At 39.0% G+C, this 25,357-nt stretch overlaps 1 protein-coding gene across 2 annotated transcripts; it reads right to left on the bottom strand.

The window, feature by feature from the left end:
* Positions 1–3,141: 3,141 nt before the first annotated feature.
* On the bottom strand, positions 3,142–4,990 carry LOC117142208. Of its 2 annotated transcripts, none has more exons than XM_033306045.1 (3): positions 4,407–4,990; positions 3,433–4,347; positions 3,142–3,315 (listed from the first exon to the last, which is right to left on the bottom strand). In XM_033306045.1, exons 1-3 carry the CDS (start codon positions 4,875–4,877, stop codon positions 3,208–3,210), a joined length of 1,494 nt encoding a protein of 497 aa, XP_033161936.1. In that variant the 5' UTR covers positions 4,878–4,990; the 3' UTR covers positions 3,142–3,207. The 2 variants fall into 2 exon arrangements, with proteins under 2 accessions (XP_033161936.1, XP_033161942.1); XM_033306051.1 differs by having other exon boundaries at positions 4,403–4,485.
* Positions 4,991–25,357: the final 20,367 nt, after the last annotated feature.

Below are 25,357 nucleotides of genomic sequence, written 5' to 3'. Positions count from 1 at the left end.
CTCCTCCGCAGCTCCTTCGATGGTGCCCCCGAAACCCCGAGGTCTTTGAGTTTTCACTTAGGCTTTTTGCATAATCAAGATAAACGATAAGTAAATTTATCTTTATTAACAAATCTTTAACGTGGCCGAGTAATTTATTTGCGGTTGGCCTCCGTCGGACGAAATTTTCACCAGCGGCCCTTTTTCTTATTTGACTGACATTTGAAATTGAGTTTCGGTCTGCGGTTTGTATAAGGCCAGGAAGTCGGATTTGTTTGTCAGTAATTATAGTTTATTTCGCAAACTAGGTTCTTAGTTTAAATCAAATGATTCACTGTAAACTATTTCTTAATTTGTAAAAAAAAAAGAATGAAGTGTCTAAAGTAATAAATATTAAATTTGTCTTAAGATTACTATTGTTTAAAACAAAACATTTAAATTTTGCCATAACTTTTCCATTTGAAGAGCATTTTTACTACTTGATCAAGGTGCTTGCAACACCAGGTACAAATATTTTCCATGAAACTGTGAATTTATTATTTTTCATTGATGTGCTTATGGAATACGACCAATGTCGACTTTCTTGAATAAAAGTTGTTTTCCTTATTCCTTGGCATTTGGTGGAAACTGCTCCGGTGCAAACACGTTTCGCGGAAACAATCATGCTTGCAATAGTTTCCTGCCTGATTGTAAAGCGATTATCTGCCCTATAGGTATGGCTTAAATACGTGTATATGTGTGTGTGTGTCCGGCTGTAGTCCTTGCTGCTGGCAGACGGACTTCTTCATCGTGGACCTGGAAGCGAGCTGCAGTTGCCTGCCATGGCATAAAGGATGTGCAGCCGGCACACATGACTTCCGTCTGATGGAAAATAAAGAAAACGAATTGAGTGCAGGACAACGGCAGCGTGGTGGGCAAAAAAGGAGCCGGAATGCGGAGAGGGGGCATCCTAGAATGCCACTGATTAAACTCAGTCGGGGAAAGAAGCTCAAAGAAGCACAAAAAAATGAGGAAACACGGTAAGCGACTAAAATAGCTTTGGTATTGGTTTACTTTGCCTGCACCTATAAAGTAAATAAGGAATTCGAGATGCAGCTTGCTCTGAAAGGAGCTAAAGCTCCAGCTAAAGTACCCGTCGCCGGATCCGGAGCACTAGCAAGCTAAAAAGGCATTAAAGGATTACGTTGTTTGGAATTTACTATAATGGGGACATTGGAAAACTGCTATCTAAATTCTAACCTGGCTGCCAGGCAGAATTTATAAGGTATTGATCCAAAAAGGGAAATTAAAAACGATTCCAGGACAAAGGAATTTGGAATGAGTTCTTATCAATATATATTAAAATATTTTATGCCATCGTAAGCTCCAATTATAACTTTATCCAAGGAAGCCTTGCATTTAATCCCGATAACTAATAAAAAACGGATTGTCGGATGTTTGTTCTGCCAATTATCCTCGAATAGCGTTGCCTGTTAATCTCTTCGAAAATTTAACAATCAAACAATTTCCGCACTTTAATTGTTTATCCTCATCCACTTATCTGTGGCAGCACTACCACAATCATCACCACCACCACTTTCTCGCATGGCAATCAGACAAACAAAACTTCGATTAATTGAATATCAGAAAGTAAAATGCACACGATTCCGGCCAAACAATTTCTCCTGCCTGCGACTTTCGGACGAGTGAGTCGTGAACATAATAGCCGGTTGGAATTCGTCATTCAGGACATGACTTTGCCAGCAATCCGCTCCAGACACTGTATACAGTGATAAGACCCCCGGGGGCGGATGGGGGCGTGTCGCCGACAAGGCAGGAAACAAGCGAATCAAGCCATATAAAAGTTTTTACCACCACAACAAAGATGGATACCGCACAGCGACACTCAGAACTACATTTTTTGGCCAAATTTATTCGATTGCCATAGTATGGAGCTGGTTATATTGAGTAAAATGTTTGCCGATCTCTAGAAACCATTGAAATATTCATTGTAATGTTTATTTCAGCATTCTAAAAACTTTGAAAATTCTGAAAAATTCAATTTGACTACTTATGATATATCGAAGTAGGCTAATAAGTGGGTTAAGCATTTTTGCCGAGTGCAAAGACATTGTGTGTGTGTGTGAGTGGTTGTGCAGCATGTGGGCCACTTTTATTTGGCCGCAGCTAATTGTTTTTCGTTACGCTACGCATACCAATGCATTTAGCCATCGACCAGGACCATAACTTTCGAGTGTTTTATGGCCTCACGCACGGCAGGAGCAGGACAATATCTTGGCCCCACACACATCCTTGCGTTACCCCATCCATCGCACACACTTGTGTCGTAAAATAAACCATACACCGGAAGCGAAGTACTTGGAAATTTATTAATGCCACGGTCGCCGAACGATGACTGCAATTCCAATTCCACTTTCAGCTCCCATTTCCAATCAAAACTCAATCTGTCAAAAGCTTAAAATCTCATTTAAGGCTACTCGTGGTTCATTGCCGATTTAATTGGCTTCCAGCAGATCCAATAAGTGAGCGGAAAGCAAAACACAATTTAATTAATCGAAAAGTAGAGTAGTAAGTGGCAGTGGAAAAGGAAATGTAGCCATCTGCTTTTTGGCTCCTCGGAGTAATCTAGAAACAATAGATGACATAATTCACATGTCTTTGTTGAGCCATTGTCCATTACTGGTTGCCGCATGCCTCGTTTACTCCGGCTTCACTGCCATTCTTTTTGGCTTCCTTTGTCCGGAATTTTTTCCCGCTTTTCCACACTTTTCCCGGCTTTTCCGCCCATTTCCAACGCCCATGTGGGCGAGACAAAAATGTTTGTGAAATGAGCCGTAATAAGCTGAAAATGCCTTATGGTTTCGGTTGTTGCCTCCTGGTGAGGATGAGAAATTTGCTTTGTGTGGCTTATTTTGAGGTTAACGGAAATTAACTTTATCAACTTGAGTAGTAAATTACGGTACTTGGATGTATATATATTGCATTTTTATAAAGTATTTCAACAGAGACTGCAAAAACCTTTTAATTCAATTTAAGATTTACTCAAACATCCATATGTTATGTATTAAAAATATACTGTGCACAGTAAAAATATATTAAAATAGGATGCTTACATAGGAATATCTTGAAACCTGTTTCCAATTTCACATTGATGATTTGGCGGAGAAAAATATATATATATATTTAGAATATTTGTAAAACAGCTATGGATACTATAACACTAAATTACTATTCGCTGCTATTAAAAAATAATTGTATATCTCTAATCGGTCGACATGGATGAATTACGCGTTCCATTCTGAGAAAGGGAAGCTTGAAGCACCAGAAGTTTGAGTACTGTAAAAGAAAATAAATAAATATTATATTAATTTATAAATAAATAAATAAATTAATAAATAAATATTTAAAGTAAAGTAATTTAAGTAAAATTTATAAGTAAAGCATTCTACGTACCATGGACTGATAGGCCTGCCTGAGTTCCGAGTGTTGACTGAGAATGATGGTAATGGGATAGCTAAGTTTTTCACTCTTGCGGATTCGGTAAATACCTTGAAGGACCTTCCAGCTCAACTGGGGACAGTCCATCAAGTAGATATCGTTGAGTCCGGGACACATTCGCACCATATCTATCAACTGGTAGTCCTTAATATCAGGACAGTTAATTAGAGCAATGTATTTCTGAACTCTTGGAAACAAGAGCTGGCTGATCTCGCGGTCGCAGAAATAGCAGTTTGCCAGGACCAATCCCCGCAATCGAGAGCACCGATCCATTCCCACCTCCTTCATCCAATTGGGATCCTGAAAGCCTTTGCAATCCATTTGAATCAGTTGCACAGAATCTTTCCGTCTGTTTAGTATAAATTGCAGGCACTCAATTGTCAGCTGACTTCTCGTTCCACATTGTGTCAACTCCAACAGGCGAAGATCAGTCAGTTTCATGACAAGATCCTTTTGGTGAGAAAACAGTCCTGTGGTCAAAGATAGGTCTCTCAGATGGGAACACTTATCAATGAGCTTTAAGCTCAGTGTATCGCAATCGAATCGAAGAAATAATCTGGTCAACTTCTGGCACCGCTCTAAGATCCCAGTGAGAGCAGTCTGCGAAATGAAGCCATTGAGCACTAGTAACTCCAGTTCCTTAAAATGTTCGATGAAGTGCACCTGGATTTCACAGTCGACCTTCAGGCGGCGCAAATTTCTCATTAATTTGGGAAGAGCGTGCAGTGGCCACTGGGCCATTCTATTTCCACCAAAATCTTCTCCAGCGTGTTGACTGATAGACTTAACTTTTTCTTCTATCAGCAGTTCGCAGCGTTGAACAGATACTACCGACTTGACTCCGGCTTTTTCTAAAACATTAAGGTTTTCCTAAGAAATATGAACGATCAGAGTGATAAACTTTTGAACTATTATGTAAACGTACCCACCTGCAGTTTATCTGCGACGAAGTAAATGTACTTGAAATGATCCTTCATGTGGACGATAAGATGTCTCTGGGATGCCTCGCCAAGATCCCTATGAAGAGTGCGAAAGTCGAGCCGCTTCCTGGTACTCCGCCAAAGGGTGTAGCAGGCGGCGGGAAGGAGGCGAAAGGAGCGATAGAGGACAATCTGGTCGGAGAGGTCAAGTTTTTGAAAAACCTTCTTCAACTCCCAGTAGTCCGCATCCTGTTCTCCCTCCTCAAGTTTCGTTAGTGGATTGGATCTATCAGATGAATAGTTGTTCGATGGACTTTCCAAAGGGGAAGTCAAACCGTCGCCAATTTGGGCGACCTGATGGATTCGACGGTTTTTTTGAGGAGCTTCCATCTCGAGCACCGAGCAGTCTCCAACTTGGAATTTTGCCAAACGCTGTTTCCTCTCTGGATTCTTCAATAATCTAGGACTACGGCTCAACATACCGGAGACCTAAACCTATACGCTATAAGTATAAAAAAGGATAATAGAAAATGTAAGTCCTTTTTAATTTGCCTATAGTGTAGTAGTTTCTATAAATCGAAATTTAGTTGAGTACTAGGTCAAAGTCTCCCAATATAAAAATTATTTTTTAATAAAATTATACGTTTGTACTTGTAAATTGACGCTCTGCTTTTGCATTGGAACAGCCGAACGTAGACTTTCCTTTAATTGGTTATTATACTTATTTAAACGAAAATTTACCAATTAAACTTTCTTCTGGCAGCGCTTAATTGTTGGCGTAAAAACTTTATTGCAGTGTTAATTGTGCAAATTATGCTGCAAAAGGGGACTACCAAACATGCACGCATACACACCGAAACAGAAACAGAAGCAGACCCACCATGTTTGCCGCAACCAGTCCTAAACAAAGGGAAAAATAATAACAAAATGCAGAACAACCCAACAACAAGGACATCGCAATCCTGGCAACAGTAAAAACCACATGCCAACACTTAGTGCCCAGCACGTGGAACGGAGGCTGCCGTCCAGGATCTGGCTCATATTATGCTTAATTATAAGCGTATATATGCAAGAACAACACAGCGGCTAGCAGCTGACCTCGCTTAGCTCATATTACACGCCAGTCTCAACCAAGCTGGCCCAAAAACAAAAACAAAAAAAAATTCCAAAAACAAGCACAACATACAAAAACACGTTGGGGTTTTCGGCCCTGTATTATGTAACTGCATTGACCAAAAGTTTGGCGCACCGAAAACTTTCCGCTTGCCTTGCAGCTTTGTGTCAAAGCGAAAGGCGCCAGCAGCAGGACCAACTCAGGAGCAGGACTTCTGCCATGTCTTTCGACGCAGTCCCACAAAGTTTTGTGGCTCGGTTACGTAACGGCTTCCTTTGGCTTCTTATCTGCGTGAAAACACAGCCACCAAGCAAACACCAAAATGCTATTAATGTTTGCTTGTCGATTACTAGCAGGACACAGACAAAATTTTACAGATATCAAACCGGAAACTGCGATCCTTACAATGGCATTTTTAATCTCTTGTTCATATTTTGTGTAATTTTATTAATTGAAAGGATAGCTAGAATTGTTCTTTTCCAAATACAATGATTACAATTCTTAAGTACTTTAAATTTTGACTAAATAAAAAACTTTCTTATCTTAAAAGATTTTAAATTTGATCTTAACTATCGTGGTTTTAAACCTATTTAAAAGCCAACTCTTCAGTTGCAAGCCAGACAAATGGAAACGAAATTAATTAAACTGATTTGATTTTTAGAATAATTTTTATATTCATTACTTGAATGCATATTCAGTAAGGACTATTTTCGCTGTCGAAAACTTTGTGTCGACACCATTAAAGTTCATTACCGAAAGATTTCCCGCATTGTCTGCGTTGCAATTTTGTTGCAGCATGCAAATATATCAAAACTTAAGGCTGTCTATGCTGTAGTTGAATCGTCGCCAGGACGCCAGACTGCGGAGCCGACTCCTTGAGACGGCATGCCGATACTGAAGATTTATTATTTATCAGTGCAGATTGTGCAACTACTTTGTTGCCCCTTACCCGTCCCAATTTTTCGCATCCTCGAGCTCAGTCATGTGTGCAGCATAAGATTCCTCAGACACACACGCAGGTCCTGCAGGCAATGCTTATATCCTTTGGCTGGCAAGCTATATGCATTGTCTTGTAACAGAAAATGCAGATTGTTTACTGATGTTAGATGCTATTTTCAATGGCTTCTTGCAGTGCCTCGAATTTCCAATGAGAATTGCCTCGATGTTTGTCGGTTAGAGGAAGAGTTGATGGATGAGTCAAGGTAACTAAGTAAATAGATAAAAAGGTTTGCAGTTCATCGACAAGCAAATCGAACGAACAGCACTCACATCTATTCCACAGTATTATTTTAGTATCCTTCGGAAAGCCCAACTCGATTGAAAACAAAGGATCTTTGTTCGGCCTTTCTAAACAATTCAATTACGGGTATAAACAACAAATAAACAAGCAACATGGTTGTGTGAAAAAGTTTCCGGAAGCGGCGGGGAAAAACTAAATGAAATGAAATGAAAATGAAAACTAGACACGCAGACGGAAAACTGAGAATTATCTGGGCATTCCGTGCAAGCAAAAGCAGAAAATTCATTTTTTGCCGCAGTCAGCTGACGCTATCTGCTGCCTCTTTGCCCTCGAAGAACCCCGATTCCGGTACTTCCTTCGCTGCATTTAACTAATTGCGATAATTAATTAGGACTAACAACCAGAGTTCGGGTAAAAGTCTGTGCAAGCCATCCAACTGCTGCAAGGATAACAGAACAGCGGAAACCACAGGACCTCTGGGCACGCAAAGAACGCCTATATGGAGGTCCTGAGCTCCATGGCCATGGATATGTGCTAAGCGCTGGGGATTACCAAATTGATATATAAAGTTCTTGTCCTGGGTTCTTATGCATTATGCTGTTAATGGCTTTTCGTGGCTTCCGACACGAGTTTTGCCTTCATGTCTGCCAGAGGTTGGCAAAATAATAATAATTGCTATGCTAAATAATAAAGAATACACAATGCTGGTATATAATTCCAAAAAGCATGAAATAATGTCAGGTAAAAGTAGGTTTTCTGCATTGTAGTTCTCTCTTTTGTTTTATTTTTTGATATCATGTTTATATATCCTAAGTAAGCATTTTTCATTTAATTATTTATAATTAACGAAAATAGTTATTTTTTTGAGAGCTATGCTGCAGTCTAATGGGAGCAAATGTCGAAATTAAAAAATCGAAAGAGGAGTCTATATGTCAGCGATATTTAAGCGAACCGAAATGACTGGCTTGGTGGCTTCATTAATTAATGAACTTTTCGTGGGTATCGTGTCGTTCCCTTTCCTGCTTGACACCCTTTTTCCCACAGTTAAAAAGCAGTTTCTTTCACTTTGGCCATGCATGAAAAACCCGCAACTTGTTTACTCAATGCCGGCTTTTTCACTTCAACACTTGGGTGAGTTGGTGGCCCCCGGGAGGACTAGACTCAACCCTTTTGACTCGAAAATTTTTGCATAACAAAGCGGCAAACAGATGGAGGGAAAGTGCCGGCGTGGCAGAGACGTGGCACTGCAATTTATTTAATAAAAAACGCAATGTCGACGACCCAAGCAATTGAAACTTTTTCAACCGCAAAATACTAAACCATACTTCTAGGCAATAACGTAATTCAAATGCCCCGTAGACGACGACACCAACAAACTTTGCACATTTTTGTCCCGCCCAATCCTACCGAAAAAAAAGGTGGTTCCATGAGGCAAACTGAACTCACAAGCAGAGGAAAAGTTTTCCAAAAATGGCGTAAATTGTCGGATCCCCCAAAAACAGAACCCTTTCCCATCTACCCATGCTAACTCTTTTTTTGTTTTTTTGTAAATAGTGAGGAACCACGGGTGACCAAGTGGGAAAGTCAAAGCCTTGCGCGGCATTTACTAAAATATTCATGGCCTGGTGAGTCGACACCCCATCGGTGGGAGTTGGAAAGTGGGTGGTGTTCAGTGGGCGGTGGGGGAAGGTCGAACTGCCAACTGGCCTTTGTACTTGAATTGGTTCCGTTGCCCTTCTGCAGTTTTTGCTCTTTTTGTTTATGACACGAATGAGCGAAGTTTTTGATATTTGTTGATTGCTTTTTCGGCTCTGATTGTGGGCGTTGCAGAGGCATGCTGATGAAGTGGGCGTGGCCAGCTGGGGAGCAACAGATCTATTTGCATTTTGATTCCGTTTTGTTGAGAGTCTCAGTATGAATAATTGTTTAATTGTCTTGTTGATGAGTTGAAAACAGAGCGTTTAAAATGAAGAAATAAAAACATTCATTTAGGCACATTTATTTAATATCACATATATGCATTTTAAATCTTAAGTTATTCCACAAACTAGTTTTCATAAGTACAAATGATTAGACCACCTTAAACTGTCATATAGTCACTATATAGTGAATATTTTAATTTATGCCCTCCTTCGCTTATATAGAAAACACCCTTTGCTTTTTTCTCACCATTAGCGAAAATTTCCATTCAATCAAAACACTTTTGTTTTGTATTTGTTCCTCTTAAATAAATAAACCGAGACATTTGCAAATGTTATCATTGCAAGCTGCGGATTGCGATGGTGCTGAACCACTGATTTCTTTTAGTGGGAAACTCTTTTGTGTATCTTGGCTATGCATAATAGAAAAGCGTGTGTGCTTAAAATTAAATCGGATTTAAAGTGCCTAATGTCTGGGTTCAAATTTGTTAAATTTTTTACATCAACTGGTAGCTGAAGGAGAATTGTATTTTATAAATAAAACGAAAGATGTCCGGCAATGATATGAGAAGGCTAGTTTCAACCATTAAAGTATTTTAACTTCAAGTCGTTGTAGTTCTCGTTTCCACACTAATATTGAATAATAAAATACATATTTTTATATTTTATGCGCACGTCTGATGGATTTCAAATCCACTGTCCAATGATGAGCTTAGGTCATTTTATATTCCTTTACTTAAACCCGTATAGATGAGTGGTGGCCTCGAAAGCAATTTGTCCAACGCACTGCCGTAAACTTGCTTTCTAGAATTTTGTAATAGCCCCGATAACAATGGCTTGGCACATCAACAGGACCGGTTCCGAGGAGCACTCCTTGAGTGACGGCATGCCAAGGAGACTGAGGGGGGGTCGGGCGCTGTGGGGGGAAGGCGTGACACCGAGATGGCCAAGGATAGCTGGCAGGTTGGATTAACCCCGTTCCCTGGTTGAAGTCACTGGCAGGACACTTGACTGGCGGTTGGTGGAAGTTGAGGTTGCCTGCCTGGCTGCTGTGCAATTGGTTTTGTGGGCCATAAGGACTCCCCCTTCAAGGCCATAACAACAAATGGCCAAGCAAAATGGATGTCGACAGCAGATGCTTCAGTTCCTCCTGCTGGACGTCATTTGCATTTATCCATCCGTTCATCCACCGTAGCGATTTCAAATGATGCTATTTGTGGTGAAAATTTGATCGATGATTATTATTTATATAAACCGATTAGTGGCTTGCGTGTATTTTTATGGATATGTGCAAAAATCGTCCCTTGTGCTGCGAAAGTTTATAAATATCTGGCTATATACCACCAATATAAATTGATTGACACGAACACAAAAAATAAATGCGAGCCCTCCCACCGGAAATGAGCAAAAAAAGATGGCAAAAGGAAGTGATGGGTTATTTGTGTATTTGTATGTGTGGCGTAATGGACCTGCTTCTGGTTCACCTATTGCTATTGTTGTTGTCATTAATGTTTGATTTCTGACTGTTTTTGCCAGACTTTATTGACGTATTTCGGTTCGTTTTGGCCCCTTGATTACAATTCGCTTCCGGCAGTCATTAATTTTTATTTAGCACATTTTCAGGGCGCTCGTAAAGTGAGCGGGAAACGAGAAAAATCGCCGCTTTCCAGGTAAGAAAAATGGTACAAGGACAGTGAGATCCAGGAGAATATGAATAAATTATGGCTACATGTGGGCGTTTGAATCGCTTTTTCCCCACTCTCTGCCGCGCCTCTGGGCGGAAACGGAAAGTGTGTTAATTTCCGACAGCAAAATGTTTACGCTTCTGATGGACGCGAACTGCAATTGATTTCAATGGGATGGCGGAATAACGAAAAAACTGACTGTTGTTGAATAAGTGGAGGTCGTTCAGAGGTGTAAAAACTGCTATGTGTATATTCCTTCGTTGAAAAGAGCATTTATATGAATACAATATTTTTTGTTTATTAAAGCAAGAACATTTTCGAATGAAAAAATATGTCATAAATAGTTGAGCGTCTACAAATGAATTAAAAATATTAAACTTCGAATGGGGATTTTAATTTAAGAGCGTACAACAATAAATTGGTAATAGCAATTACTTGGCACTACTCTTAAATTTGGAATTACTTAATTACTTTGCAGCTCTTTTATTCGTGTAAAACTCAATAAGAATGCCCCTTCCGTGCCTCTCAAGCTGTCTCATTTATTATTCATTCAATATTAATTCAAGCATTAAAATTCCAACGGTTCCCTCTACCTCCCAACGCCATAAAATATTTTATTAAAATGCTTTCACATTATCCAGACGCCCATATCATGTTGGGCTATCATTGTCCGATTTATTGGCAACAAGGGTCGACCACTCGTCTTTCATTCATTCACTCAGGACTGCGACTGCTACCAAGGACATGTCCGAAAAGATCTGACGCAAGTTTTATATCCTTAAAAATTATATAAATTGTTGAAAAAGATTTCCTTTTTTAGTTGATATAACAAAGTGATTGTAAACTGAATTTAATTGCTGGTAAATAGCTTTTAGTTGCTTCATAATATATATTGTATTTCTATATATTCCTAATAATCAAAAGCAATAGGTCAGCTTTGTTAAAAAATTAAAATATATATGTCTATTTTTTGTTTAAGCTCAAAGGTGATCTTAGTTTTGAGCTGTGCAACCACGACATCGACTCAAACACCTTAAATGTCCGCAGGCCTACTGCATTTGCATATGACGGGCCGTGTTCAGCAGTTTTTCCAGCCTACATTTACCCTTTGCCATTTTTCGAAAACACTTTTCCTCCATGTCGGACCATGAGTACCGCAGGTCTTTTGTATTCGCACGTCCATTCTGTTTATCATTTTTCCCACCTCCGTTGGCTTCCTTACATGAAACACGTAAAACGCATTCACGCTGAGTTTGTTGGGATTGAGCTTAAAAAAAGCAAACTTAAATAGGTACAATGAATTTAATTAGTTCTGCTTTCTGCAGTAAATTAATAAAATGATATTTTATTGCATCTGTCTTGTCAGTCAATAATGTTGACAGACAATAATGTAAGCCAACTGTTTTAATAAAGCACTTTCATTTGAAAAGCCACTTAAAATATAACCCATTTATACCCTAATTTCGGGTGTTTTTCAGATTCTTACATTAAATAATTTATTATTAATTTATTTAATCACTGCAGTCCCTAAAGAATATAAACTCTATATCCTTGGCCTTTTTGCTCAAGATCAACAGGTCACTGTTCTGGGAATAAAGGGCTAAAAAGGCATAAAATTCCAGAGGCCAAGACCAAGTGTACCAACGGCCAGCGGATGTTGGCTTTTTGGGTAACACTTTACGGCCGAAGCACACATACACACGCGCACTTAGGCCGCCGTTTCCGTTTCCGCTCAGTTAATGTTTCATTTTGTTGCTGTTACTCACCAAAACCAAGAACCGCCGCCTGTCACTCAACTCGAGTGTGTGTGGTTGTGTGAGTGCGGGTGTGTGTGTGTGCCAAGTTAATGTCCAACGTGCTTGTCCATGTGTCAGTTAGAGGCTGCCTTTGTGTGCGTTGCTGGCCATGTGTTGGCTTCCGAGACAAAATGGCTTAAGTAGTCACTTTTTGTGCTTATGCCCGGACTTTGGTTTAATTAATTACGAGATTAATGTGACTGCACAGCGTGTATGTGTGTGTGTGCGCGTGTGTGAGTGGTTGTGCGTCTGGTCGAGGCAATTGCTAACCGTACATATTTCGCTGAAGGTGGGACACTCGGACGTTTGGCCAACTGCGTGTGACGCCGTCGTAGATGAGTTCATACTACACAACATCGAGCCAGTAATTACATTCACACCCCACACATTTGTCATTAACGTTGTGGCTGCGGTGTGAGTTGGGTGCTTATTGGGGGCTGGACAACATAACCACATAAATGTTTATGAAGGAAAGAAATTTTGCCAAAATTGGAAGGCTAAGGTAGCCAAAGAAGAATAATTGAATTACTTTATATGTCTAATGTCAATTATAGCATCGCAGCTATATAAGTTCCTAAAATGTCCATATTTAAGCATTTAAAATTTATTTGAATTTATAGAGCAATCAGAAAATCTGAATATTAAAAGAACTTTAAAAATCAAGTTAAAATTCTGATGTATATTAAAGTTGATGATCTTTATAGTCAACCAAATGAAAACAGTTTTAAATTGGATTTAATGAGTTCAAGATTGATTCCCAATTCGTGATATTATTTATTGCTCTCGTGTCCTTTATTTACAGGATCTCAATTGGTTTTTTCGGTAGACGTCAACATTTTAATTAATCCCCTGGAATGCTCAATTTCATTGCGGTTTTGTCAGTCGGCTTGTTAACAATCATCCAGATAGGGACTGCCATGGCGCATTCCTCTGTCACTTTTTCGGTTTTCCCTCACTTCCTATTAGTGGGCTCCATTTTAACTGACATATGTCAACACTCATTAGCTCTGCGTTTCAGTTCAGTACCGTGGTGTTTTTGTTGGTATTACTATTGCTACTGTATTTTTTCGATGATTGATAGGTCTGTTATTCAAATGTGTGACACACGAAAAACATGGCAAGAGAGCTTTAAACTCATGTAGATGAAAACATAAATTTTTCGATATTTTATGGCGTGGAGTGGGTTGCTGAGATGGATCGAAAGGCCGCTAGGAGTCTACTTTACATTCAAATGGCGTGCCAGGATAGGAGTTCCTCTTCCAGCAGAGTCACTTTTTTATGTGCGTTAAAGAGCCTTTCAACTTGCGATATGTAATCCTTTGATTGATGCTCGGCAACGTCAAAGCACCGTGCACACACACGCCAAAACACAAAACCTCTGCGCCCATCGTCCTTGGTATTTGGTCCTTGGTACTTGGCACTGCAGTAGTACTAGCTACCAAAATCAACGCCTATGCAAATTTGCCGAAGGACCAAGGTGAGAGAAGAGTGATTGCGGGATGGATGGATAAACCCAGGGGCGGGCCAACAAGTGAGACGAGTGTTAGACATATGATGACAAAGACGATTTTCGCATTTTTGCTTTTTGATTAGCCTCCACAACTGCAGTGGCTTGGGAAGCCGAAGCCTTGCAAGGATACCAAAGGCGCTGAAGCAGGCCTGCTTTTTGGACGAGCTAAAACTGAAGCAAAGTTCAGGTAGCTGTAACTGTATGCCCAACCGTAAACAGTAGCCACAAAGCAAGGCGTTTGATGTGATTTTCTCGATTGAAGGCTCACAGGATACACCTCGAATCCTGCATCCCGCTGCATTGGCTGCTCCTGCAGCTTCCATTGCCATCTATGACGAAACAAAGCTGCTGCTGGACCGGCATACAAAATCGAAAAGTGGAAGCCAGGAAACTAGACACACTGACAGTTCGGCTATATCGAACTTATTTGGTATAACTTTTGTACACCATTGTTTTTATCCAAATTGTTAGAAATCCCAGCTTAAGCTTTAAGTTAGAACAAAGGAATTATTAAGTACAAATTAAATGATTATTACTAGCTAAGTAATGGGTTTGTGATAGCATTCTCTCTTGTTTATAATTGCATTGACGCACCTGCCAACCCACAAAAAGTCGTTCTTAAAGCTTACCCGCTTCGCTGACCGCATTTTGATATCTGCAAAAAGCCACTCGACGTTGTCCCAGAAAGCCGCGAAATGCAAATTGAAATCAATTAGCTAATTATGGTGCATTGCAACCGCAATCCGAAATGGCGGGCGGCTGGGAGGCGCTCATTTTAAAGTTTATGTTAAATTTTCCTATCGATTAACCGGGCTTAGCATAAACATGGCCGCCGCCGAAAGCACTGCACTTGAAGTTCATAGGTTAAGCCGAAAAGGTAGGTATTTTTCGGCAAAACAACGCTATTTCCACTATGCAAATTCGCAACTCCTTATCCGAAGTATTGGCCAATGAGCTGCATAGTGAATTCCTATTTGCCCCACCTGTTGGGTAATTGAAATCCCGCAGGGGCGGGGAACACGATGGAATAGGGGTGGTGTGACCAGGTGGGCCCTACTTTGCACTCTTGCGAAAATATTATTGAAGGATTAAAGTTTAAACTTTTAAGTGCAAAAACACTTCAATTCAATTGTGTGTGGGCTTGGCTGTGCGTCGCTGTTTGTTAGTTAGTTAGTCAGGAGGGCCCGTTGGAGGCGTGTGGCCAGGCGCACTTTGAGCCAGGAGTGGTCTGAAAACTTTTCGTTGCGGTTGTGTTGGCACCTTGGCCACAGAGTTGCATTTGCCCCTGTTGGAGTTTCGATTCACAATGTGTTGCCTTTGTGCTATTAACGTTGAACAAATGGTTGCCACTCAAGCCATATGAACGGATATAAAAACAAACAACAATTGTTGAAAGTACTTAATTAAATGCAAAGTGTAATTATATGGTTAAAATAAGTATAAAATATATTTTAATTTAACCTTTTATTATATTGACTGCCGATCTTTACTTGTTACTTAAGTTGTAAACTACTATTCATAATAATTAAAATTTTTTAATAATTTAAAAATATTTTTATTTTAAAACAAATTTTGTTTTAATTGACTAACAATGAGCATATTTATTATGTCTCTGTTAAAAATCCTTTGTATTTCTAACAATAATCTAACATTTAAATTTTTATCCGGATAAAATTGAATATTAATGACTAGGAAAATGCTTATATAGTTATTATGCTTTTTTTGTTTTTGTCATTTTCCAATATTTATCAAAAACATTTCTTTCATATTTGCCGTTTTAGACATACTATAATCTTGAGCATTCCCTAATAAATTAAATAAGCCCTACCTTAAGGAGCATAATGCGGGACAAATAGGGCAGGAAAAGATAATCGCCAGCAAAAAGCAAAACGGCTGAAGGAAAACAGTTGGGCGACACAAGCAGTATAATCGGGGGGGTTTCTGGCCATATTTCGCCATGGGAAGCGAACCTCTTTTTCCATTCCATCATTGACAAGTGGCCTTTAAATGAAGTGAAGAAGCCAAAGCTGTTGCCGTCTTTTGCAGCTGACGACATTGTCGATGGTGGAAAAAGGGGAGCCTTGGTAAAGGCCTGGCTCAGAACGGCGTCCTTGAACACTCGTTGTCGGGCTGTAAGGACCCCATTTTCTTCTATTCGCCGGTCCTTGTTCCTGTGCCATTGCCCATCGTTGTCTTTCGACACATTGAAGGAATGCCGAGCGTGGCCGTTTCTCCTGCAAATTCGCGCTCAACAATTTAGTGTGCATTTTCCTATTCTACTTCTTCTATTTTTAGCATTTTCCACTTCTTCGAAGTTTTTGCCACGACTTTCACCCGAGTGCCAGGGGGCGGTGCGCGTTTAAGTGATAATCCTGACTTATGCTGCGAATAATGTTGCTAAACTGTTGACTGCACTTTCACTTTAACTTTCCTCCGCATCCTGCTAACTTCAAGTTCGCTAAAACTACCCACTTGTATTTCCCTTCTTAAAAATACGAATAGATATGAACATTTTTGTTCAAATTATTAATAGGTTTGTTTCCTTCATGAATGTCTTTCTTATAGTTTCGAAATTCTTGTTGAGCATCCTACTGTTTACGTACTATTTATTTCCATCTAACATGGTATAGACACGCATTGGCCTCCGACTGCTGACATTTCGGGGCCACGAATGCCAGTTGCTTAAATTCCAGAAATACTTTGACTCTTCCTTGCTTCCGGCATTTTCCAGCCCCTGCCGCTCCTTTTGTGGTTTTCCCCCTTGGGCTTATGCAACTGAACTGCTCACGTTTTCGTGAATTGATTTGCGAGCGTTTTTGCGGTGAAGTTGGGAGTTCACTAGTCGGTGGTGGCATTGGGGGTCACAGGTCACCCCTTTGGTCTTTTCGTAGTCTTTTGGCTCCTCATTCATAATGAATAATTTCCGCACGAATTGAATTCAATGGCCAAATGGTTTTGCCGGCTTGTGCCGTTCCTGCCTAATGGCCATTATTATTATTAGGATTATTATGATTACGATTACAACCGAGCATATTATCGTACACTTCTCTGCTTCCTTTTTTCCCCTTTCAATAGTTCTTCATCACGGTTTTTCGTAGTTTGGCTTCCATTTCATTAGATTGACGTTCGTTGGCAAAAACTCCATTTATTGTTAGTTAATTCATGATTTATGGCGTTTTTAAATATTGCGTAAAGTACTGAAGAACGAAAAAATATCGGGCTTGGTCTATATAATTTGATTAATGGATGAGCAGTATTCCAGTTTTATTGAGCTCAAGACAACTACGATTCCATTTAATACAAGTGTTTTCAGTATTCTAGGCTCTTTAAAAACCATATAAAATTAACTATGTCTGCAACGTTCATTGAAATGACACTTAAATTCGTAAAAATTGTAATATCCCACCATTGCTAAAGCATTTTATTTAAAGCAATTTCGCAAACAATATTTTTATTAATTGGATAATAAAAGCGATGCCAAAAATCAACCGAAAGAAAATGCAAAATCATTGACTACCATATTAAATTAAAATGCGTAAAGCGGTGAACAAAGAAAAAAAAAAACTATTGAAAACCAAATGGGAATTATCAAAAAGGCAAAGTCCGAACCAAAAGCTTTTATGTACTATATGAAAATCTTGTTGCAAAAACAACCCACAAAAGTAAACAAACGATATAGCACACATACATGGAAGCATTAAGCCAACTGCAATCAAATTTGGCCAACAAAAACTTGGGCAATAATAACTGCATTTCGCCATTGAATGTTATTGCATTAGTTTGTCGGCAAAAAAGGAAGAAAAACCAACAACAGGATACGCCGAGAATGTGGAAAATCACATTCAAGCGAAAACTTTTTACTAAATGACACTATGGCATAACAATTGCATTATCCGCTTTGATCTTTGATTGGGTTTTCTTCTATTTTGCGGCTGCCGCTATACATTCCATTTTGTTATCGAAATCAAATTAAATTCCCATTAGGCAATATTGAGATCAGATTAATTTAATTTAATTTTTCCTAATTAAAACAAAAAAATTCAAAAGACCTTGAGTATATTTATAAAAAATGAAACCAGAAAAAATACTTTTCTATTAAAAGTTTAATGATCCAAAGTAAAAAACTGTTTACCACAGACATTAAATAGTAAAATAATTAAAGTTGAAAAAGTTATTCAATTTTTAAACTAGAATCGAACAAAATCCTGAGTCAATCTTTGCATAATTTTGGTTCGTCTGATTCGTTTGTTTGGTTTTGGCTTTGATTTTACTTCTATCCGTTCTAATTCTTTCTTTCTTCTTTTTTTATGGCGAACTGCAATGCTAACCATGATGACGATGGTAACCGAATTCCGGCCACGAAGTGACAAACGCATTGAGCAAATACATTTGTTGGCCAACAAAAATGTTTGACACGAATTGAATAGCTCCTTCTCTCGAAATATCCTGCTCCCAAGCATGCGCATTATAGCTTTTTTCGAAAGTAGAACACGAGAGAAATATTGCAATTCACCATGGAAAATCAACAAGTGGTTGCCGGTTTGCAAGAAAATCATTTGGAGCCAAGGGGAAATGTTGGGGAAATAAATATAGCACTGCTTGTTGGCTTAAGGGGAAATGACTTATTGAGGGGAGTGTGTTGAGTACTTCCTTGCCGACCCGGAAACTGACTAGAAAAGGTCATATTAGCAAGCAGTGTTTTTATAGAACTTAAGATAAACTTATTTATTACCATATTTGTAAGTATCTTGCAGTTTCATTCATTATGTGTCTAAAGGGTCCAGGCAACGAGGTTGTGTGTAACCGGGGTGCTAAGGAAACACACTTTATATGGATCCAAGTGTTATATGGATCCAACTTTATATTCCATCTATCTGCCCATATGTCCTTCAATCAGTTCATGAGATTTTAGGAGCATTATGCATAGGGTGCTGCTACCCTTTAAACTCTCTAGCTTGGCTAGATCTTGCTCGAACATCCTAGGTCTAAGTAACTTGGAATTTGACTATGTAACCTCTTGTATTGTTTTCTTTCTAACGGTGCTAAAGAAAATAAATTTTCAATAATTTGAACTTTACAGTTGTCACTTGTAAGATATATAATTCTACAAGTAGTTATCCAACGTCCTGATCTAGCAATTTCCTTCCACGAGTCAAAAAAACAATCTGAGCCCCAGACACGTGAAGGTGTCGTAACCTCCAGGTCGCAAGTCACGTGAAAAATAAATCGTAAAAAGAGCAATGCGAAGCCCTTTGTGAGTGCCATGTAGTCAGGAGTTAAAGCTGCTGCGTGCAAAAGTTTTGCGAAATGTAGCGCATATAATTGCGTAAGATGAGCATGAAAGCGGAAAACTTGTTGCATACTGCAAGGCGTTTGTGGCTAACGGATTGCGTGTCAAGTTTGTGCGGCTATATGTGTGTTGGTCGGGTATGTTCTGGGACATTCTCGGTATTATAACGTTTTACGAGCCAACGCGAAATCCGAGGAACCCTTTTAAGGCGAAGCCATTTTATGATACGTTTAGCTCCTTACGTAATAAAATATGAGCTCAAATAAATACTTAACGGGGTGTGGGGATCGTTATTTAACTTAACGTGTGCATAACTAAACAACTTCTTATTTTGATAATTATTTCTCCCATCAAATACAATTATATGTTCATTTAAATTAAGACAACTGTACAACTGTAAATAACATAAAAATATAATGTATATATCTTAATAAGTGAACGCCACTGAGTGAAAACATATTGTTTGTATTCACTATACTCCAGACATATGTATGGCCAGAGAAAAGCGGAAGAGATATGCAAATCTACTTGTTTATAGGGCAACAATTTCTAAACTAATTTAATACGGCCTGCCCAAAAGTTGCACTCCCCTCCCTGCATCATAAAATATATGCAAAATGGAAGGAAAACAAAACAGAACTGCAAACTAACCAAACGGAAACATAAACCCAGGCCCAGAAACTTTTGTCATCATATTGTTGTGACCGTAAATGAGTGAAATGTTCAAACAGGCATTTTCTCAATTCCTAGTCATACCAAAATCTGACCAAAGTATGATCAATAAGCCCAAGAGCGTGTAGCCAAAATGGCAAATAATTAGGAAACTCAGGCCCAGAGGAAAATTTGGGTAGCTCATGTAAGCATGTGCGTGCTTTTCATTGCCCCACAAATATTGCCAAAATGCAAGGGATACATCTCAAATTGAGCACATTATCATTGCCTCCGCATTGAGTAAATATTTATGCTTTGGTACCTGACTTAATTGACGACAATATTGCCAGTAAAGTCTGGTAATTCGCACACTAAATAAATATTTATAAATAATTAGGCAACGACAAAAGTAGTTGGGCAATAAGTGCTGTGTGTTGTCTTGGAAGTCATTACTAATGCTCTAAATAAATGTACATAAAATCATTAGATTCTGTTATCTAGTATTTTATGTTCAAGCCGAAATGAAACTAAAATCAAGTTGCAATGCTTGGACCAAGTAGGTAAAAATTCACGTTGCCTTGAATCGTGACGAAATAGTGTTACCATCATAATTTTAGCATTTGAACTGGCATTTGCATTAAGTGCTTTTTCATCCCGGAAGTGGATGAACTTTGAACCCGAATTGGGTATGATATGTGAGACTTCAAGTTAAAACAGTTGTAAGTGCATCCTAAGTGGCAACAATTGTACTTACTTGAACATCTGTCAGGTCAGTATTCCGGACTCAGGAAGCTCTTCATAAATTCCAAACAATTGTTGGCGTCTTGGTCGAATGCGAACAAAGGGCAGCCATTATCATTGTTTGTGTCTGAGTGCTTAGATAAAGCAGGGTCAATGGCCATCAGGCCAAGTTGGTCGAACTTTACATGTTTCACTGCAGCCGTACATCATAATTACCCAAATGCTGCTACTGCAGTCATAGAACTCTCGGCTGGTTGAGTGCAAATCAAATCACAAATCAAAGTGCCCAAAAACCCCAACATACAAATTTAGTTTCGGGGAAAATGAGATGATGATGACCCGAGCATGGAAATGGACAACGAGGATGGTGACCAAAACCCAAATCCGAACTGAATGAACCGGCGACATGTTTGTAATTAGTACTTCGCCATTGGCGCTCTGACGGAATGTGTCCCATGTCCTTTGGACATTACAATATTTGAAGAGAGTTCGACTCCACACGTCTTTCACTGCTGGGAGGCAAAATATGTGGGGGTTGCCTTACTGCAGTTGTGTGGCAAAACATCAAAATTAGTTGAAAATTTCGCACATTCCGGTCAACAGCCAGAAAATTGCTTTACACCAATTAGAATCGCACGAATGTAAATCAGAGAGTATGCCTACATTATTGAAGCTGGTTAGAAAAGTTACATTTTGGCTTCTGTGAAAGATTGATGGAATGACCTGAAAGCTTGTTTAGGTTAAGTTAATTAGAGAGAGAGAGATAATGTGCCGCCGAATGTCCTTAATAATTCAAAATTTATTAAATCATTTGATAAAATATCGAAAGCTGTGATTCATAAAGTACTGGTTCATATACACTCTGATTTGGTTAAGAATAATTTTTGAATTCCACGCCGAACAAAATGTTGCTCAAATTTATTACCTCCATTCAGAGAAATTACATCACTCGGCTATCAAAAATTCAGCTCGGAAAAAATTGAATTTGCCTTTACCTTTGATTTCGTATGAATCAAGCAGTCAAATAAATTTAAGTTGACTGCCAAAAATCTCTTTCCTTGCAGCTTTTAAATCAACTCACGTGCCGTGGAAAAATGAATTTGCAAGCGAATGAAAGAAGTTGGAAGACCCACTGGGAAAATCGTAAAAGGAATTCATTTAAATCCAGTCAACAAGTGCGTAGAACTCCCTTTGGCAATGAAAAGAGAATTAATGCAATGCATGGAAATAAATTAACATAAATCACACTGAAAGTGCATTAAGCGATTGAGTCTCGCCATCAACTATCGAAGGGCACAAACTCGATTATCTGCACTTTACAAGAAATCAAATTCATCCAAAGATAAGAAATTGATTTATCAGCGAAGGAAGTCAATCAGCAGAAAATGCCGGGAATGTGATAAACAGTCTATAGATTCAGTTCAGATGCACTTATTCTCAGATTTGATTCCTTAAAATTATAGTGCAGACGCGTTTATGCCATGCACTGCATAGCTTTCTTGTTTTTCATTTTAATAATCGAAAACATACACAGTCAATAGAGATTTTTGTTCATTTTGCATTCAAAATTATTCTATTAAATAACTTAAATTCGATTGCAACCTATATATTTACTTAAAAAATCATTTATTCCCTTTTCTAGATTGTTGGAGCAAACCAATTCCATGCAAAGTTCATGCACATCCACATTGAAATGCAATCATTTCCCAATGAAAATAGCTCATCAAGAAAAAGTATGAGTACCGGGTATCTAATGGCCGTAAAACTAACTTTCCAGCGAGTGTTGGCTTTTTAGTTACAATCCCAGCCACCGCCGGCTTACAACTTTGCATCATTCTTTTTCATTTCGCATGAGTACATAGATGAATGAAATGAATGGATTGTTGTGCCGGCTTCTGTCGTTTGGCTGAGTGCCTGCTTTTGCCTTAGCTTTAGTTCCTGGTTGAGCAGGTCCTGGTTTTTTCCTGCATGCCCTGGATGTTGCCAAGTAGCCAAGCAGTCAGTTGGCGGCCTGTTAAAGCGGATTTGTGCTACTCTTGGCTCCGATGTCATGCACTCTGCACCACCAGCCTCCAGTTTTCAGTTTTCAGGATACTGCAGCCGGAATGGTCGCCCCGGTGGCGTCAACAGCTTACATTATTTATTTTGTTTTATTTTTCATCTGTTTCCAGTCTGGCATGGCACATGGATTTGCGGGCGGAGACTGGGACCCCGAATGATGATAGATCAAGTATTTATAGAATGTCGTTTTGCATTTCTCTTACTATTGATTTTTGTTTAAGGCTTCGCTTTTATTCAAGCGCTGAAAGTGATTTGCTTGTTCCTTACCGATTTGTTAAATATATTTTATCTTCAATATTTTGCCAACGTAAACTAAAGTTCATGCTGCACACAGCCATTTCTGTTTAATCGCAGAGCAAAAGGATTTTCGCGTAGGTCCTTGAGCGGAAATGGAACCTCTGTTCGAATGTTGCCGGCAATGATTAGCCGAAATCCCATGCAGTGGAAGTTTGCTTGGTGCCATTGGGACAGTCGCAATTATTGGCGATTCCGCAGCTTACACTTCCTGCTTTCGCCGGCAGCAGCTACTTATTAGATATTCAATCCGCTCAAATGTTTTTAAGTTGTACAAAATAGCTCGCAAAAGCAAAAAAAAAATATTACTTAGAAGGAGTATACACCGCAAAGCATTTTCAGTAAAAGTTTAAAAAATATCAGCAAGGATAATGTTTTCTGGCCAATAACTAAACTGCATGGCAGGGGCTTGCAGAAAATTAACGCAGGGGCACGAGGGAATCCCGTTTAATAAAGGACGCACAGATATAAGCTTAAGCCGCCTTTTCTGAAGTATCCTGCGTGGCTTGCCACCCGTCGTTGTGTCGACATTTTGAAAACATTTTCCAAGTTCCCATTCTGATGGAACGTGAAGTTCTATTCGGTGTTCTTTACTTGCTTGTACAGTCGCTCTTTTGTTATTTTTTTCTTGGCTGTCAAGCAGGATATTACACCTCGGATTTTGTCGCTGTCTTTCACTTTCGCCTGCTGTGACATATTTCTATGGCCATTTCCCCTTCCTTTCCCTGCTGCGAGAGCAGACAGACACTTTTTTTGGCTCCTTCCTTTGTTTTTTCCGTATTTTTTGTTTTAATTTTATAAGCAATGTCAGCGTGTGCTCATGCCACAAATTGTTGCATATATCATCCCAGGGCGCTTTATTGTTTTAATATGTTAAACCGTAAGTTTTGCGGAATTTACATTCCTTAATATGTGTAAGTTATGAGAGCATTTTGTATGAAATGCAAAGTATCTAATAAGAATTCTAGTCTAACAAAGTCTTTTTAGGATGGAGATTTTCAAGATTTAAGAATAATCATTATTTTTACCACTGAAGTATTAATTATAAGTGTATACATATTTCTGCGTTTTTTATCGAGAAGTTCTTCTAATTGGCATTCGTTTGGTGGCGTACACCTAATTTTCATACATTTATCAACACTTTTTTTGGTCCTGTGGCAAATGTAATTTATATTTCTGAGCGAGTCTGTCTGCCCTTTTTTTGTTTGCTCATCCCTGCGAAATTTCGCTTGATTTTTTCACCGTACATCCGGCGGGTAAATAAGTATTTGCACCGCAGCCCACAACCAAATTAGCCGTTTTCTAATGAAACACAAGGATTCGTTTGGGTTGTGTGTGCGCTCCTGGGTCTATCTGCACTGATAAAAGTACAAAAGATAATGCCGGGGGCAAGTCTTCTTCTGCCCACACTCCCACAGATATCATACACACATAACTCACCGTTGATTTTGGAGCACACTTTGCCCCCTTTGGGGGCTTTCCTTTTTTTCTTCTCTGTTTTTGTTTGGATTTAACCCACGCTCCGTTTGTAGTTATGTTCTACGTGTGGTTAATCGCAAATGAGCAGCGCTATTCCTTGTAACCATAATGAGGCCAATTAGGCTTGAGGCAAAAACTAAATGCTGTGTGCAGTTTGTGTAATGGGCCGCCTAACAATGCGTAGACCCTGCGTATGTATAACTCCCACTTTGCGCCCCTCTTTTGGCTCAATTACGGATGTGGCAAACGGCTTTACATCTCTTTCAAGCGATATCCTGGCGATATTCCGACGTCCTATAGCTTTAAGTCGCTCCTTGTCAGTCATTCGGTGCTTGGATTGTGATGATGTTTTGCAGACTTTGTGGCGGCTGCAACTGCAATTGCCCCAGCGCCATTTTATGACTCCATTTGCATTGGAAGCTTGCTCCAAGTGAATGCAATTCGAGTTTTCCAATTTCATTTTACACTTTATGTTCCACCAAACTTATTTCGACAGTGGTCCTTATAATGCTGGTAATTTGGTTTATATTTGCTATAGTAGTTATTTTCGTTTATTTCTCTTAATTATGTTACATTACTAAAGATATAAAAGTCTAGGGATTTACTGGTCATCTGTAAGTATTAAAACTGGAAGCCAATTTACTTCTGAAAAAAAAGAAATGGAGAACGCTATAGTAGAGTACCTCGGCTATCAGATACCCGTTACTCAGTTAGTGGACAAATCAAAATTTTTCGTTTTTGTTTGACAAATTGACAGAAATTGGCACAATAATTAATAAAATGATTAAAAAATTCAAAAAAGTGTTATAGGGTTGGCGTTACAGCTTCGAGCGCATCTTGTATACCAAGTAACGTGTATAATTTAAAATTATGAAATAATTTAAATTATTAATACCTATTTAAATGCTATTCGTTCGAAAAGTAAGCCGGGTCGACCAAGAAAATTAAATATGCTTTCCCGTTTAAGTTTCCAGAATTGAATAATCACTAATTTCAGTTGATCCTGATTATTGAAGAACACCATGAGAGACATTTGCTTATGATTCAGTAAAAAGAATCGTTCTAAGCTCGACTTAAAGTTAGTTCCTGTCCACAACATGCGGCCACTTACGTGATAAAAGATTTCCGCACATACACAGTGACAATGCATTTGCTGGATAGATATTTGCACGGAAATCGC

Source organism: Drosophila mauritiana, chromosome 2L (assembly GCF_004382145.1).
Source record: "Drosophila mauritiana strain mau12 chromosome 2L, ASM438214v1, whole genome shotgun sequence".
Lineage (NCBI taxonomy): Eukaryota > Metazoa > Arthropoda > Insecta > Diptera > Drosophilidae > Drosophila > Drosophila mauritiana.
Note: the sequence above shows the minus strand (reverse complement) of the source record. Positions and strands in the feature narration are given on the sequence as shown.

Excerpts from the sequence above, each read along its gene's own strand:
- LOC117142208 (XM_033306045.1), bottom strand. The coding sequence starts at position 4,877 with ATGTTGAGCCGTAGTCCTAGATTATTGAAGAATCCAGAGAGGAAACAG. Across the intron at positions 4,348-4,406 it reads TCGTCGCAGATAAACTGCAG|GAAAACCTTAATGTTTTAGA; the intron begins GTGGGTACGTTT and ends CATATTTCTTAG. Across the intron at positions 3,316-3,432 it reads GGCAGGCCTATCAGTCCATG|TACTCAAACTTCTGGTGCTT; the intron begins GTACGTAGAATG and ends TTTCTTTTACAG.